We start from the raw sequence: 16,975 nt of genomic DNA, 5'->3' as shown, positions 1-16,975 counted from the left end.
GAGTCTTGCCTGCACTCAAAACAAACTGCTCATCACTACTCTGGTACTAGGCTCCACAGAAGTCGAAATCCCACTGAAAATGGACCCGGATGGGTATTAAAGGCTACAGTATTGCTGCAGTGCTGCAGTCTCATAGCAAACATACCACCTGTTTATCACCAAGTGAATATGCTTGCCAACTGGTTTCCTCATGGCCGATATAAATACGGCCACCCTGCAAACAGACAGTCAGTTCTGTTTCTTGTGACTGATGTCAGTTACTATCATTGCTGCACTACAAACTATTCGATAGCAACCTTGCTTGATACTTGGCTCTCTCTCTCTCTCTCTCTCTCTCTCTCTCTCTCTCTCTACATTTCAGTTTGTCCTTGGCCTGTTGATGTTATTGTGGCAAAGGTTTCCACTTTGGACATTCTTGTTTTGTAGGTTGCTTTCAGCTTGTCCTAGTCTGTATCTCATATGCCGTCAGCCAGTTCATCAGTAGCATGAATGCTAAATTCATTTGCCTGCTGAAGCAACTGTAGCAGCATCAGATAGACTGTTACAAACTCTGCTTCAGTTTCATTGCACAAACTCAGAGTGCAAGATCACTTCGCTCCACGCCTCAGTGTCCCCTGCAGTCGGCACTCCCGTACGTCCTTCATTGTTTCCATCTTCCAGTGATGCTACTAAGGATGGGGACACATACTTGCATTAAGTGAAGCAACATTTCATCGTGCTTCAAGTCACATATGATTCCTTACAGCGATTGTTATTTCTGTCATGGGTATCACCAAACACATTTCTTCCACTCCAAAAATTGGCAGCTCTCTCTGACCCCATCACTCTCCCCTTTCAGGAGAGATGCATCCTGCTGACTCACTACTGTAGTCAGATATATGATGTGGCTGCCTCCAGGCTTGCATCTCGCCAATACCATAAATAATCTAGGCTGCCATACTGCTTCTGGATCACAGACTTTCAAGGTCTTAGCCGCTAAAATAATTTCACTTGCACTGATCAAGACTGCATGTGTTTGTACACAGATTCTTCACTTTCTGTTGTCATGGTTCAGTTGGCACTCAATCAGGATGGTCCACACAGTGACACAAACTGGATAGCCCATCACTGGAGGATATCTTGTGCATTGCACACATGTTCAAAACTGCACAGGCTGATAATGGATGACTTATAGTGTGGCTTCAAGCTGCAGCAGTTGAAATGCCACGATGTATTCCACTCTCAGTTTGCAGGCTTAAGACAACCTCCAAGTTGCAGCAACATTCCCTCATCATTGTTGGACATGTCTATAGCATCCAAGCCTCTGGTTGCCCATTGTCTATTATCATGGGGGTCACTCCCTTCGTGCTTTGAGAGTTTTTCTGCTCACTCCTGAGGAGACTGTGTGGATTGCTGTGGGTTCTGCAAATACTCTGATAAAGAAGGACCTCTCTGCTCAGTGTGTCTAAGCCACACAATCAGCTCTCATCCTAAACCCCATTTCTTTGATGAATCAGATGATGTATGCGCAACTGAGCGTACTCAAGCTGTTCCCATTCTTGCAGCATTTGGTGGTGTATGGAAACAGTTCTATCCCTCTTCATGAGCGTTTCTTGATCATTGCCACCTACAAAAGCATTACACTGCTCATTCCACATTTGTCATGAACTACCCATCTGCAACCAACATATTTGGCCATGACATCTTTATGTCATTTAGGTTTCTGATTTCTGATAAAGTCAATGTTATATCAACTGCAATCCCCTTCCAAGAACTGGAGGATCTCTGCCCTGTATTTGCATCTATATTTCAGCTGGAATTTGCGTGTGCCTTAGACTTTCAGGTGCACATCACCCTTCGACTGGATGCTGTGCCTAGACTTGACGATGCCAGACCATACGTGTGACTGTGAAGCAAGAGCTAGATCATCTCCAGACTGATGCACTGCCCACTCCACTAGTCATCATCAGAAAGCCCAATGGTTCCCTCTGAGTGTGCGGGTATTTCGAGGCTGACTTATAGGTAGAAACTTATCCTATCTCTAGCACGAAGAACTCTTCATTGGATTGCTGGAGGGGAATACTACTACAGAAAAAACCTCACCAGTGCTGCCCTACAGTTACCCTCAGATGGGGGTACCACAGAACACTTTTGTCATTACTATGCCTTGTGAGCATGGTGTATACGTGGACAAGGAAAAAAATTCCCGGATTTTTCCCGGATTTCCCTGTTAAAAATACACTTTCTCCTGGGCGAAAATACACTTTTTCCATGTTAAGTGACTGTATACTCTTCCTCGGCACTGTAAAAGTCATCAATCCTTTGAATGTTTACGGTTTTATATACCGACGTAGAATTTCCCAGCACTTTAGAAAATGAAACTCGGGGGAAAGACACGTTTTGAAAGACCTTTGACGTGAGCAACATGTACACTGCATATTTTCGTATTACGAAGGGATAAATTTGAATTCCACCAAACAACACACGCCACTTTCCGAAGCATTGAAATCGAGATTGCGATGCGCTTTTGTAAGCGTCATAGCTCATTCACATGATCTCGCCAGCTGATGACAGCAATAGGACATGTGATGAAGTCAGCAAAAAGCAAGATCACTCTTAAGTAGCGCGAATACACAAATAAGAAAAGTTAATGGCTTAAATTAATATCCATAGCATTCACATATAATATTGCTCTCGAAGATTAATAAGTTGGAAGAGAAGCTAAGCTTCCACATATAATGTTGATCTTTTTTGCGCACGTTACACTTTAAGATACATCACACAAAAGTGCCAGTAAAATATTTAATAACAACACAAATGTCTGATCTTCTGGGCTCGAAATTCTTCTAAATGGTCATCCTCAAAGAGTTGATTTTTAAATGAGAGTCAAACGCTTTGTGATTTAAGAAACTCATCGCACATTCTCGCACATAGTTCATCTTGCGTAAAAAGAAATCTGCTTTGAATGTAATGCTTTTCAAACCACAATTCGCAATATTTTCCCATGACCTGTTAGAAATTGGTTCATTTCAGCAGTTGCAAGAAAGCACCCGGTAATTGGCGTCACCGCACTTGCACAGCTATGATGACGCAGGAACCCCATATGTTCGTATGTGTAAAACATTAAAAGATCTTACATTATGTCATAAAAGAAACAATACATCAAAGGATACTTCAAGAGCATGGGGATTTCGTGAATCATACTAAAATGCATAATTCGGCTTAAAATGAACATCCGTATACAAATTTTCTTGTAGTAGTACTCATGTTTGGTTCTTTATTATAGTATAATGCCACATGTGCACTCGAAATGCAGCGAACAGTTGAAACTAGCCAATAGTGTGAAATTAAACACTTCGTTTCAAATAAATTGATTGCCTCAGTAGAAAGGATTAATAAAAGCCACATCTCTTTAGCAAACCGGCAAAAATAACTTCATGGTTTTGTAAGGTGATTAATGCTTAACTGTCAAAGGTGGAAATAAAATCTGAAACTATTAACATATTTTAGCCTGCCGTAATCATGCGAACATATTTTAATTCATTTGATAGCTCCCAGCCACAAAAATCCATTTTGTTATCATTTAACGTGAGAGCAATAAACGAAAAGGAAACAACAAAATCACTGAATCTAATCAGAGGTCACGTGGAGATGACCCACATCCCCACCACAACTCAGACTGCTGTGTGCATCAGCCCCGGATCTACAATATTTTCGAACAGGGGCAATATTAAGTAGTGGCGCCCAGCCACACTTCCATAACCAGAAACGGGAGAAGGTACTACTCATATGCGACTCAACTGTGCATGCGCAAGGGCCAGCCTGCAACTGTTCAAACGAATCTATAACAGTTTTCACGTCACGCTCATCGGAGGCAATTTGTTGTTATAAAGCATTGCAGAGTGTTCCTAAAGCCTTTGACACACTTTACTGTTGGAAGACGTTTGTAGGAGCACTGTTTTGTTGTTGTATATGGAGCATTTCCTTTGCAACTTAAGTTTTATTTTTATTTTATTTTTTTCTCCCATTCATGTTTTGTTGCTGCAGTATTATTCTGCAGTAGAAGGATATAATAATATCCTTTGTTATGGTATTGGTTCTTACCAGTCAATGTCACAAAAATTTAACTGAAAACTAAAACAATGAAAAATTCCCAGAATTCCAAACAATTCCCGGGTTTTTCCGGTTTTCTCCCGGATGAAAAAATTCCCGGGTTTTTCCCGGATCTCCTGGTTGTCCCGGGTTGTATACACCCTGTGTGAGTCATCAGCGCTCTCAATGGTTTGATGTGGCCTGCCACAAATCTCTCCCCCATGACAACCTCTTCATTTGAGAGTAGCACTTGCAAGCATGTGCAAAACCTCAACACAGTTTTTATGACCCTGCAAGCCTGTGTTATCATTTGGAGAAGTGTAGGTTTTATCAGCCCGAAGTGGAATATTTGGGACACTTACCAAAGATGGTATCAGGTCCCCTGATCAGAAAGTCATTGCAATAGAGTCCCTATCCTGCTGAACAAACTTACCAGAACTGCAGATGTTAATTTGGCAACATCTACTATTATTCCGAGTTATTACCCACATGGCCCAACCCCTCAACCCGTTGTTGTTGTTGTTGTTGTTGTTGTTGTTGTTGTTGTTGTGGTCTTCAGTCCTGAGACTGGTTTGATGCAGCTCTCCATGCTACTCTATCCTGTGCAAGCTTCTTCATCTCCCAGTACCTACTGCAACCTACATCCTTCTGAATCTGCTTAGTGTATTCATCTCTTTGTCTCCCCCTACGATTTTTACCCTCCACGCTGCCCTCCAATACTAAATTCGTGATCCCTTGATGCCTCAAAACATGTCCTACCAACCGATCCCTTCTTCTGGTCAAGTTGTGCCACAAACTCCTCTTCTCCCCAATCCTATTCAGTACCTCCTCATTAGTTATGTGATCTACCCATCTAATCTTCAGCATTCTTCTGTAGCACCACATTTCGAAAGCTTCTATTCTCTTCTTCTCCAAACTAGTTATCGTCCATGTTTCACTTCCATACATGGCTACACTCCATACAAATACTTTCAGACATGACTTCCTGACACTTAAATCTCTACTCGATGTTAACAAATTTCTCTTTTTCAGAAACTATTTCCTTGCCATTGCCAGTCTACATTTTAAATCCTCTCTACTTCGACCATCATCAGTTATTTTGCTCCCCAAATAGCAAAACTCCTTTACTACTTTAAGTGTCTCATTTCCTAATCTAATACCCTCAACATCACCCGATTTAATTCGACCACATTCCATTATCCTCGTTTTGCTTTTGTTGATGTTCATCTTATATCCTCCCTTCAAGACACCATCCATTCCGTTCAACTGCTCTTCCAAGTCCTTTGCTGTCTCTGACAGAATTACAATGTCATCGGCCGAACCTCAAAGTTTTTATTTGTTCTCCATGGATTTTAATACCTACTCCGAATTTTTCTTTTGTTTCCTTTACTGCTTGCTCAATATACAGATTGAATAACATCGGGGAGAGGCTACAACCCTGTCTTACTCCCTTCCCAACCACTGCTTCCCTTTCATGTCCCTCGACTCTTATAACTGCCATCTGGTTTCTGTACAAATTGTAAATAGCCTTTCGCTCCCTGTATTTTACCCCTGCCACCTTTAGAATTTGAAAGAGATTATTCCAGTTAACATTGTCAAAAGCTTTCTCTAAGTCTACAAATGCTAGAAACGTAGGTTTGCCTTTTCTTAATCTTTCTTCTTAGATAAGTCGTGAGGTTAGTATTGCCTCACGTGTTCCAACATTTCTACGGAATCCAAACTGATCTTCCCAGAGGTCCGCTTCTACCAATTTTTCCATTCGTCTGTAAAGAATTCGCGTTAGTATTTTGCAGCTGTGACTTATTAAACTGATTGTTCGGTAATTTTCACATCTGTCAACACCTGCTTTCTTTGGGATTGGAATTATTATATTCTTCTTGAAGTCTGAGGGTATTTCGCCTGTCTCATACATCTTGCTCACCAGATGGTGGAGTTTTGTCACGACTGGCTCTCCCAAGGCCATCAGTAGTTCTAATGGAATGTTGTCTTACCCGGGGCCTTGTTTCGACTCAGGTCTTTCAGTGCTCTGTCAAACTCTTCACGCAGTATCTTATCTCCCATTTCGTCTTCGTCTACATCCTCTTCCATTTCCATAATATTGTCCTCAAGTACATCGCCCTTGTATAGACCCTCTATATACTCCTTCCACCTTTCTGCTTTCCCTTCTTTGCTTAGAACTGGGTTTCCATCTGAGCTCTTGATGTTCATACAAGTGGTTCTCTTATCTCCAAAGGTGGAGCAGGCTAACAGCATTAAATATAAAGTGTGCTATTTTCCTGTGGGCTTCATATCTATCTTGGCCACAATAATGCGTTCACTAAGCTGTTTGTAGTAGCTTACCTGCGTTCCTATTTTCCTATTCATTATTAAACCTACTCCTGCATTACCCCTATTTGACTTTGTGTTGATAACCCTGTAGTCACCTGACCAGAAGTCTTGTTCCTCCTGCCACCGAACTTCACTAATTCCCACTATATCTAACTTTAACCTATCCATTTCCCTTTTCAAATTTTCTAACCTACCTGCCCGATTAAGGGACCTGACATTCCACGCTCCGATCCGTAGAACGCCAGTTTTCTTTCTCCTGATAACGACATCCTCTTGAGTAGTCCCCGCCCGGAGATCCGAATGGGGGACTATTTTACCTCTGGAATATTTTACCCAAGAGGACGCCATCATCATTTAATCATACAGTAAAGCTGCATGCTCTCAGGAAAAATTACGGCCGTAGTTTCCCCTTGCTTTCAGCCGTTCGCAGTACCAGCACAGCAAGGCCGTTTTGGTTATTGTTACAAGGCCAGATCAGTCAATCATACAGACTGTTGCCCTTGCAACTACTGAAAAGGCTGCTGCCCCTCTTCAGGAACCACACGTTTGTCTGGCCTCTCAACAGATACCCCTCCGTTGTGGTTGTACCTACGGTACGGCTATCTGTATCGCTGAGGCACGCAAGCCTCCCCACCAACGGCAAGGTCCATGGTTCATGGGGGGGGGGGGGGGGGGCCCTCAACCCATTATATAAAAATGCTAACGCCCACAGCAGGAAGGTTCCATAACAAAATGATCATCCAAGTAATTAATGGAAGCCAGAATGTGCTGCATTAACTCTTCTGATCAGTGGGCATTATCTTTGATGAGTAAGAGTCCCACATACTCCACTCCCAGCTGATAAAACCTACACTTCTCCAAATGACAACCCAGGCCTCATCCTGAAGGGTCATAAAAAAGATGTGGAAGGAGGGTGGGGGAATTTGGTATCAGGCTCTTGGAAGTTGAATGCCTGCCAGAGGAAATGTGCGTAGATGGCCACTGGAGGGCACAGCATCACCCCAGTACTACACTTGCATATTGAGCATGCCACCTGTCCGCCACATGAATAAGCTGGCGAGCAGTGTTACTCGTGGCTGAAATAAACAGGGCTGCCCAGTGAACTGTCAGTCAGTTCTGTACTCATGTCTCATTCTCAGCTACTATCATCACTGTACTACAAACTATTTGATAACAACCTCGCCTGGCATTTGGTGGTTCTCTCTGATCATGCTTTGGATTCTCTCTCTCTTTGCTCTTGGCCTGTTTACATCACTGTGACAAACATTTCTGTTTTATATCTTGCTGCTTAGATTGATTTGGGCTTGTCCTAGTCTCTGTCTTGTCCACTGTCAGTCAGCCATATTTAGCTTGACTGTGTCATGTTGTCTTCCATAGATGGCACTTCCACCTTGTGGCTTCGCCCATTTCTCTCCTGGGTTCTGATATGTGCTTATATCTGGCTACTTGTGGATATAATAACTGTACTGATGATAGTAGGGCATTTGATAGCTGTAATTATATTATGAGAGAGGCAGTAAAATGAAAATCAGACAGAAGGAAAAATAGTAAGTGAACTGTGTATTACTTCACAAGTTATCACCGTAACTGTCAGTACACTGAGCCTTTGTGGGAATATGTCTGTGGCTGCTTACAGAACTATGATTGTATACAGGTGTCCCCGTTTGTCCAAAGAGAATCAATGGCCACTAATGTCCATATTTTTTTTGAGCACTGAAGAAAGACATCACACTGGGAGAAATCAGCACTGTGTGGATTATGTGTAAGGATTTCCCAGTGAATGTTCTGCAGTGTACTCTGAATAACAGAGGCAACATATAGGCACTGTTTTGAGTACACTTTATACATTTGTGGCCACAGATTTGCTTCAGACGAACAGGTTCTACCAATTTCCCATCCCATCTGTAATTGAAACATGGTGAAATAATTGATGAAAAAAGTTCAGATACAATTCTGTTGGAAATTTCCAGACATAGAATTGATTAAAGTTATTTTAGGGCAAGGAATCTGGAATGATTTTTGGAACACTGAATAGTTAAAACAGTATTCAGCTTTTTGTTCGATGCTACCATTTCTGTTGTGTATTTTGCTCATTGTCCTGAAAATTAATTGGGATATGGGCTTTCTGATAGGTTTCGTAGGTATCTTATAATGCAAATTTGCTGTGCGTTATTCAGCTGTGTATTCTTCACTTTTAAAAAATCACAAGACACTTCCTTTACACTTCATTAAACACTGACAATACATCTGACAATGATACATCAAAGATGAGTTACATTATGTGTTTACAACCACCACAAACACAACCACTACTACTACTACTACTACTACTACTACTACTACTACTACTAGCTGAAGTGTAAGCACAATCTGAATATACATTTATATTGTCAGTTCACAGAGCACAATTCAGATGGATTTCCCATTATGGATAATAATTATACATTTAATATATCCAGATATAAGTACATTTTCATTTTCATAGGTTTGAATACTAGAGTGCTTTTTTTGAAAGGTTTTCAGAATAAATGGTAGTAAATGACATGGCAAAAAAATTATAGGTTGTGCTGTCACCTGCTTTATTTCTTTGCTGACCATCCTCGGTGTCGACATACTGTGATGTGATACTGGCTGGAAAAAAAAAAAAAAAAAAAAAAAAAAAAAAAAAAAAAAAAAAAAAAAAAAGGTGGAAGTGCTGTACTGACTACTGTAAATGATGTAGCTGACAGGTGCACAGTTGTGTTTGACAGTTCTTTACTTTCACTGTTCACAATTATATGGCCAGGGCACTATTGATTAACTTTCAATGAGCCTCATTAACAGTTTTCAGGCAAACATCTGCATACTGCTACAATTGTTTACTGTTGGACATCTACGAGCAGTAAAAGCCTAACCACACAGTTCACAGTTATTGTAGAATGATACGGAACATATTGAATAGTCACTGTCATTGTTTTAACACACAGCCTAATAGTGTTCCACTTATTTCACCGTTAATTTGATGCATTGTTGTTGTTGTTTGAACCAATATGCATTCCTTGTCTGAAACTTGGCCGTGGACTGACTGTCTTGGGACCAAATATCGGGTCTTGGGACCAAAAATCGGGTCCTTATATATCCTCACAATTATAGGTACTGAAACTATACATTGTTCGATGTTTAATTTACAGAAATTACAATTAAAACTTAATTCATTAAATTAACTGAATAAATCAAAAAATTGCATCTTTTTAACAGTTTCTTCTACTACAAGAGTTAAGTTGAGTTATTTGTTTAAATGATGAAAACTACTAGATATCATTACACAAACAATACTTTCGACAAAAACGTTAATTACTTTGGAATTAATTAAGGTGTGGCTTTGCTAACATCTTTTTGAATAGAGCCATGTAGATCCTTTAACAATACTATTTGTTGTTCCTCCAAATATTTATAATTAGTACAGAATTTATATTTGTTTATAAGTCAACAATAGAACTTAAGTTACGAAACAATTACTGATTTCGCCTTATAACAGAAGATACTATCTAGGAATAGCCAAAATAAATTAGAAAATAGATGATATACACAAAAATAAGCACAAAATTAGATCTGGTCCTATATTCTTTAAAACTGAGGGCCAACCTTTCTCTTACGAAAATGCAGATTATACTCATATGTTAATGGTAATTAGTTAGAAACAAAAAAAATGAATTTTAAGGAAGCAGCTGGCAAAACAAGAGAGGAAGTAAAAATATCCCAGCTTGCTTCATCACAAGATTTCCAGACATGGGTAGTAATCAATATTCTCATACCAAAAAAATATGCATTTCCAAAGCTATGAAACACAACAGGAGTAAATGATGTATCGTGATCACAACTAATTAGTGTTGCATCACCATCTACAATATTCCAAGATTACGTATGTACAGTCTCATAATATGGCTCAGTAGGCAACTGCAAACATTATTTCATGAAGGCATTAACCATCTTGTCTCACAGTGGTATAAATGTTTATTATTTCAAAAGCAATCACAAGTACTGTTAAGACAGTTTACTTACTTTTTTTTCCGTCTGTAAATTTCAATTAAGATTTTTAATTTTTTTTTTTAATGTAGAAGAAATGTTTTTTGTGATGATTACTTGTTAACCTAGGAGATAAGGTGAAAGAACATGGAAACATTACAAATACACATAGCATAAGTGCACATCAAGAAGCAGAAATTAATGCCACCACCACCAACACCGATGATGACAACGACGACGACAGTGGTTTAATGCGGACACTTTAACATGACAGTTGTCCATGAGTGTAAACAAGTGAGAAGTTGGAGGACACAGGAGGTGAAGAAACTCATGGGGCAAGGAGCACTGCCTCCCTTTCTCAATGTAGGCAGTTTTCACCCATGATTTGTGCTTCTGCAAAATCAGAACTGCCACACAATGAAAGCAATTGCTAACTCATTTTGGTGTCTTGGGAGCAATACTCAAACCTGGCAGATAGATCAGGACTAACTTTTTCACCCATTTCAAAATTAGAAAAGAAAACGAAGCAATTTCTTGCTGAGACAGGCAGTATCAAACATTATAGTTCGCATCTATTTTACCAGTATCATACACAACCATAATTCAAAATACCCCTACATAAAATGACCACAAAAAAATTAAAATAAGGAAATAACTGAATTCTGGGGTCACATACAGAATACTGTGTGACTTACATATAACTGAGAAAATTTCTCTCATTAAGTAATCTCAAAATACTATCAGAATTCTGTTTCAGAATGTTCTGGAGCTGAACAACCAGAGAATTGTTATTTTAGCAAGATCTTACCTTATGGCTGAACACTGAATCAATGTCTCATCAGATCCATCCTTGCAGTCCTTAGTGCCGTCACAGCGAGAAGCGTCATCAATACATTCACCAGAGTTACAGTGAAATTGTCTTTTCCTGGTGATGGACAAAGGAACTAAGATATAATGTAATTTACAGAAGTACAAAACGTATTGTGAATTCATATTAAGCAAAACAAAGGAAATTAAAATGCTTAGCTAGCATAAAACTAGTGTTCTATCCATGGCTATCACACTGTAGCCATGGCACATTTATCATTTCTTTGGCATTATGTCACACACCTCTGGGCGCTCTTCCATTACTGCTTTGATACTCCTTCAGAGGTAATGCACTTGCAATTGAAATAGAGAAACAAAAACTTGAAATATGAATAGATTTTTATTTACTTGTTAGATTTTTCCAATTATCAACTTATGAAGGGTATATAGCTTTACAAAAATATGAATCTTGTTTGTGAACAGAAACATTATACACCATACTTACAGACATGTCCCATTTGTTGGCTTTGGGATGTTTGGACATTCCAATAAGAGTTCATCTGAATTATCTGCACAGTCCTGTTGCCCATCACATTTTTTAAATTCATCAATGCACCCACCATAACTGCATCGGAATGAGAATTCAGGGCAGCTAGAAATATTAATATTTAAGTATAAAAAGGAAAACCCAAACACAGTAAATTAAGTTACATTTCTTTATATGGACACACTGAAAAATTATACACTCAGAAAACCTGGGATGGAATAAAAAGAATGAAGTGGACCTGACTGCTACTTGCCACGTGGAAGAGGTATTGAGTTGAGTGGCAGACAGGAATATTTTAAGTACATATTGGCTCGGGATGGTAGTGGGGGGGCGGGGGCGGCTTGGTGGTGGTACAAAAGTGGCTCCATGGGATGAAGAGGGGGAAGGATTTCAGGTCATAGGTTGAAGGGGGGAGGGGGTGCTGTGATGCTGTAGTGCTGCCTGTGAATGTGGACAATCACTATACAGCATCTCTGAATTTCTGTCTATATCTATTGATTTGTAACTAAAGGCACTATGCTACTCCCATAATCTGAAAGTTCTGTGTAAATGAAGTTATAACTTTCTAATTCTGCTCAGATATTTTCTGCTGCTGAAACCCAGGAAAGTGCCAGAGACAGGAATTTTCTGAATCTCTGGGATGTCTGCAGTATTTCAGGATGACTTGCACATAGATTTTCACCAGATAAATGGCAGAAATTCACCATGTGTGAAAAACAATGCACTCTTGCAGCTAAGTTGTTTAAGGATTGCAACCTTCAATTACTTGCATTAATAACTGCAATTTATTATTTTATTGCATGTATACCAGTTGTCTGAGTAATATCTGAGTAAAGAGTAGAAGAATAATTGTTAAATTATGTAAGTGCACAGCTGACCTCTAGTGCAGAAGTTTAACATTAAGGCTCAACAAGTGCCTTCACCTGTTAGCAGTGCTACTGTTGCGACTACTAACAAAAATATTGAAACAAATTACTGCTGAAGGTGAAAGGTAAATGTTATCCAAGATTAATTTGATGAGACAGAATATGAAATCTACATCTTAGCATTTGAAAACTATGAATACGTTATGAAGCAGGCAATCCTGAAGGCTGTGGAAGATTTTCACATACCACAGCCAAGATGACACCTACTGGGGTTTCTACACAGTCATAGAATTAAAGTGTTCAACTGCCACTGATCAAATTAGAGCCACTTTCTGCTGACAATGTGCATGGGAACAGTTCAAACCCTCTATCAATGCAGACCTGAACTTGTCATTTGTCAACAAACATGAGTTTTTAATTTTTCAGGGTGACTGGAGGGGGAAACAAAGAACTTTGTTCTATGCATCACTAGCTGCAGCTACTTACGAACAAACCAAAGACATTTTGCATACATGTTTCAGTGATAGAAAAAGAATTATCCAGATGCATTTTGATTACCTGTAAGATGTCACTGAAGCTCTGCAGGCACTAGGGGATGACATAGAGGCTTATGGTCGAGTCTTAGTTTCAAACATACTTTCATCAAAAACATTATGGCGATGCTGGATAATTAATGCAGAGGGGTAATAAGAGACATCATTAAGTGAGGAAGAGCCATTTTCATGCGAAGATGCATTGAATGGGACTCCTTACTTGGTGCTTCCATGTCACTTTCTCACCACTATTTGATGGGGTAAACAAAAATTGACTGAATTTTAGATAGGGGTGGAAGGGGGTGCAGTTCAACATGTACATTTCAAATGTAATTTGACATCTGTTTCTCACAGGCAGCACTGAGGATGTCGTTCTCCAGATGCCTCTACAAAGTTACAAGACATTTTTCAGCACTACAGATATTACTTGGAAGAACAGCTGCTGATATTTGTGGGAGTGAGTACTCTTCTCTGATACTTGATAGAACAGGAATAATGAAAATTCTCAAGAAGTACTGAACTCTTCACAATCATTTGTCAGTCCTGATTGTCACATATTCCTATTGTGTCTAAATCAGACAAGCTTCACACTGTGTTGTCAAATGATTAATTGAATGGCAGAATGATTAGGTTAATGACAGCATGATTTACAGAAACCCTCTGTTTCTACAAAGGATCCAGACAAATTTTGAAGGCAGCAAAGCCAGTGCTGGGGAGATGTGTATTGGCATAGTGTTTTCAAGAATTTTCCAGTGATCATCCACTTCAATTAGAAGTGCAGTGGGGAGATGATCATATTCTTCTGAAGGATCAACCAGCTGCAAATTACAAATGTGTAACCTTTTACACTCTTCAGGTACTGAGTGTTGTTCCATGTCCTCAATGTCAGGTGAACCAGTTGACTTGAGTGTGACCCTGAATGGAGACTTGATGGTATTAACTGCCAGTGGGTGTTGTTGTGGTCCTCAGTCCTGAGACTGGTTTGATGCAGCTCTCCATGCTACTCTATCCTGTGCAAGCTTCTTCATCTCCCAGTACCTACTGCAGCCTACATCCTTCTGAATCTGCTTAGTGTATTCATCTCTTGGTCTACCTCTACGATTTTTACCCTCCACACTGCCCTCCAATGCTAAATTTGTGATCCCTTGATGCCTCAAAACATGTCCTACCAACCGATCCCTTCTTCTAGTCAAGTTGTGCCACAAACTTCTCTTCTCCCCAATCCTATTCAATACCTCCTCATTAGTTATATGATCTACCCATCTAATCTTCAGCATTCTTCTGTGGCACCACATTTCGAAAGCTTCTATTCTCTTCTTGTCCAAACTAGTTATCGTCCATGTTTCACTTCCATACATGGCTACACTCCATACAAATACTTTCAGAAATGACTTCCTGACACTTAAATCTATACTCTATGTTAACAAATTTCTCTTCTTCAGAAACGATTTCCTTGCCATTGCCAGTCTACATTTTATATCCTCTCTACTTCGACCATCATCAGTTATTTTACTCCCTAAATAGCAAAACTCCTTTACTACTTTAAGTGTCTCATTTCCTAATCTAATCCCCTCAGCATCACCCGATTTAATTTGACTACATTCCATTATCCTCGTTTTGCTTTTGTTGATGTTCATCTTATATCCTCCCTTCAAGACACCATCCATTCCGTTCAACTGCTCTTCCAAGTCCTTTGCTGTCTCTGACAGAATTACAATGTCATCGGCGAACCTCAAAGTTTTTACATCTTCTCCATGAATTTTAATACCTACTCCGAATTTTTCTTTTGTTTCCTTTACTGCTTGCTCAATATACAGATTGAATAACATCGGGGAGAGGCTACAACCCTGTCTTACTCCCTTCCCAACCACTGCTTCCCTTTCATGTCCCTCGACTCTTATAACTGCCATCTGGTTTCTGTACAAATTGTAAATAGCTTTTCGCTCCCTGTAATTTACCCCTGCCACCTTCAGAATTTGAAAGAGATTATTCCAGTTAACATTGTCAAAAGCTTTCTCTAAGTCTACAAATGCTAGAAACGTAGGTTTGCCTTTTCTTAATCTTTCTTCTTAGATAAGTCGTGAGGTTAGTATTGCCTCACGTGTTCCAACATTTCTACGGAATCCAAACTGATCTTCCCCGAGGTCCACTTCTACCAATTTTTCCATTCGTCTGTAAAGAATTCGCGTTAGTATTTTGCAGCTGTGACTTATTAAACTGATTGTTCGGTAATTTTCACATCTGTCAACACCTGCTTTCTTTGGGATTGGAATTATTATATTCTTCTTGAAGTCTGAGGGTATTTCGCCTGTCTCATACATCTTGCTCACCAGATGGTGGAGTTTTGTCACGACTGGCTCTCCCAAGGCCATCAGTAGTTCTAATGGCATGTTGTCTTACCCGGGGCCTTGTTTCGACTCAGGTCTTTCAGTGCTCTGTCAAACTCTTCACGCAGTATCTTATCTCCCATTTCGTCTTCGTCTACATCCTCTTCCATTTCCATAATATTGTCCTCAAGTACATCGCCCTTGTATAAACCCTCTATATACTCCTTCCACCTTTCTGCCTACCCTTCTTTGCTTAGAACTGGGTTGCCATCTGAGCTCTTGATATTCATACAAGTGGCTCTCTTCTCTCCAAAGGTCTCTTTAATTTTCCTGTAGACAGTATCTATCTTACCCCCTAGTGAGACAAGCCTCTATATCCTTACATTTGTCCTCTAGCCATCCCTGCTTAGCCATTTTGCACTTCCTGTCGATCTCATTTTTGAGACGTTTGTATTCCTTTTTGCCTGCTTCATTCACTGCATTTTTATATTTTCTCCTTTCATCAATTAAATTCAATATTTCTTCTGTTACCCAAGGATTTGTATTAGCCCTCGCCTTTTTACCTACTTGATCGTCTGCTGTCTTCAGTGGGTGACATGTAACAAATTCAGTTTTAAAGTACTGATCAGTGATCTACTGATGAAGCTGGACTGGCTGTCACAATCTAAAATGCTGCTTGTACATCCACTTCTACCTGTGGGCCTCATTACATACAACCAAGCTGGCTGGAGGTAAACAAATCCTGAACATCCAGTATTCACTTTGCCAAATGAACTGTGTTCATTAGAAACAGCCAATGATGTAGAATTTTCAGAATTACCACAGACTGACCTGTATTGGCTTTCTTTACAAAGAAGAAAAAACTGTAATGTAGCATAGGGGTGCCATGAACGTAGAAACCACACTGGATAATGACTGGACACGAAATCTGCCGTGCTTGACCATAGTATAAAACCTAGCCATACTAAGGACTACAACAACACCAAAATAATTAGGCAATTTTTTTCCTTTTGGGACTGCAGGATTATAGATGTCATTCAAATAAGTGTCCAAGATGGTCTAAAAAATAAAGATAGCAGCCTACAATTGATTCAGGTATGGAACCCTGCACTGAATTTAGGAAAGGAAAAGCATTCCTGTACAGCGACATTAACACCTGACAGTGATAGTACAAATGCTGAAGAGCAGAGTTTGTAGTTGGGCAGCACCAATGCTGCCACTGTCACCATCCATCATGAAAGCCGCACAGGTAGCAATAGGAGTGGAGTGGAGTGGTGCAGGTGGTACTGGCCAGAATATATAGGACATCGACAAGAGGGGAACAGAAGTTATCAGGACCACCTGAAGATGGCAACAAGTCTTTACTGGAATCTCATGGAGTAATGACGACACAAACCTGCCGGACACCCAAGAATTCTAAAAGTCAGAGCAGGACAGAACAGAGCAAAAAAAGAGATCTTGAAGTAATTGTGACTAGAACAATATTAGGAA

At 39.8% G+C, this 16,975-nt stretch overlaps 1 protein-coding gene across 1 annotated transcript in view; it reads right to left on the bottom strand.

Annotated features, from left to right (window-relative positions):
* Positions 1-16,975, bottom strand: part of LOC126198663 (modular serine protease-like) — a 247,358-nt gene that overhangs the window by 81,075 nt on the left and 149,308 nt on the right. Inside the window, exons 4-5 of the mRNA XM_049935142.1 lie at positions 11,717-11,863; positions 11,213-11,329 (exon numbers count right to left, since the gene is read on the bottom strand). Coding sequence (XP_049791099.1) covers positions 11,213-11,329; positions 11,717-11,863 — 264 coding nt within the window. The remainder of the gene's footprint in view (positions 1-11,212; positions 11,330-11,716; positions 11,864-16,975) is intronic.

Source organism: Schistocerca nitens, chromosome 8, assembly GCF_023898315.1.
Source record: "Schistocerca nitens isolate TAMUIC-IGC-003100 chromosome 8, iqSchNite1.1, whole genome shotgun sequence".
NCBI lineage: Eukaryota > Metazoa > Arthropoda > Insecta > Orthoptera > Acrididae > Schistocerca > Schistocerca nitens.
This window is presented reverse-complemented; position numbering and strand designations above follow the sequence as displayed.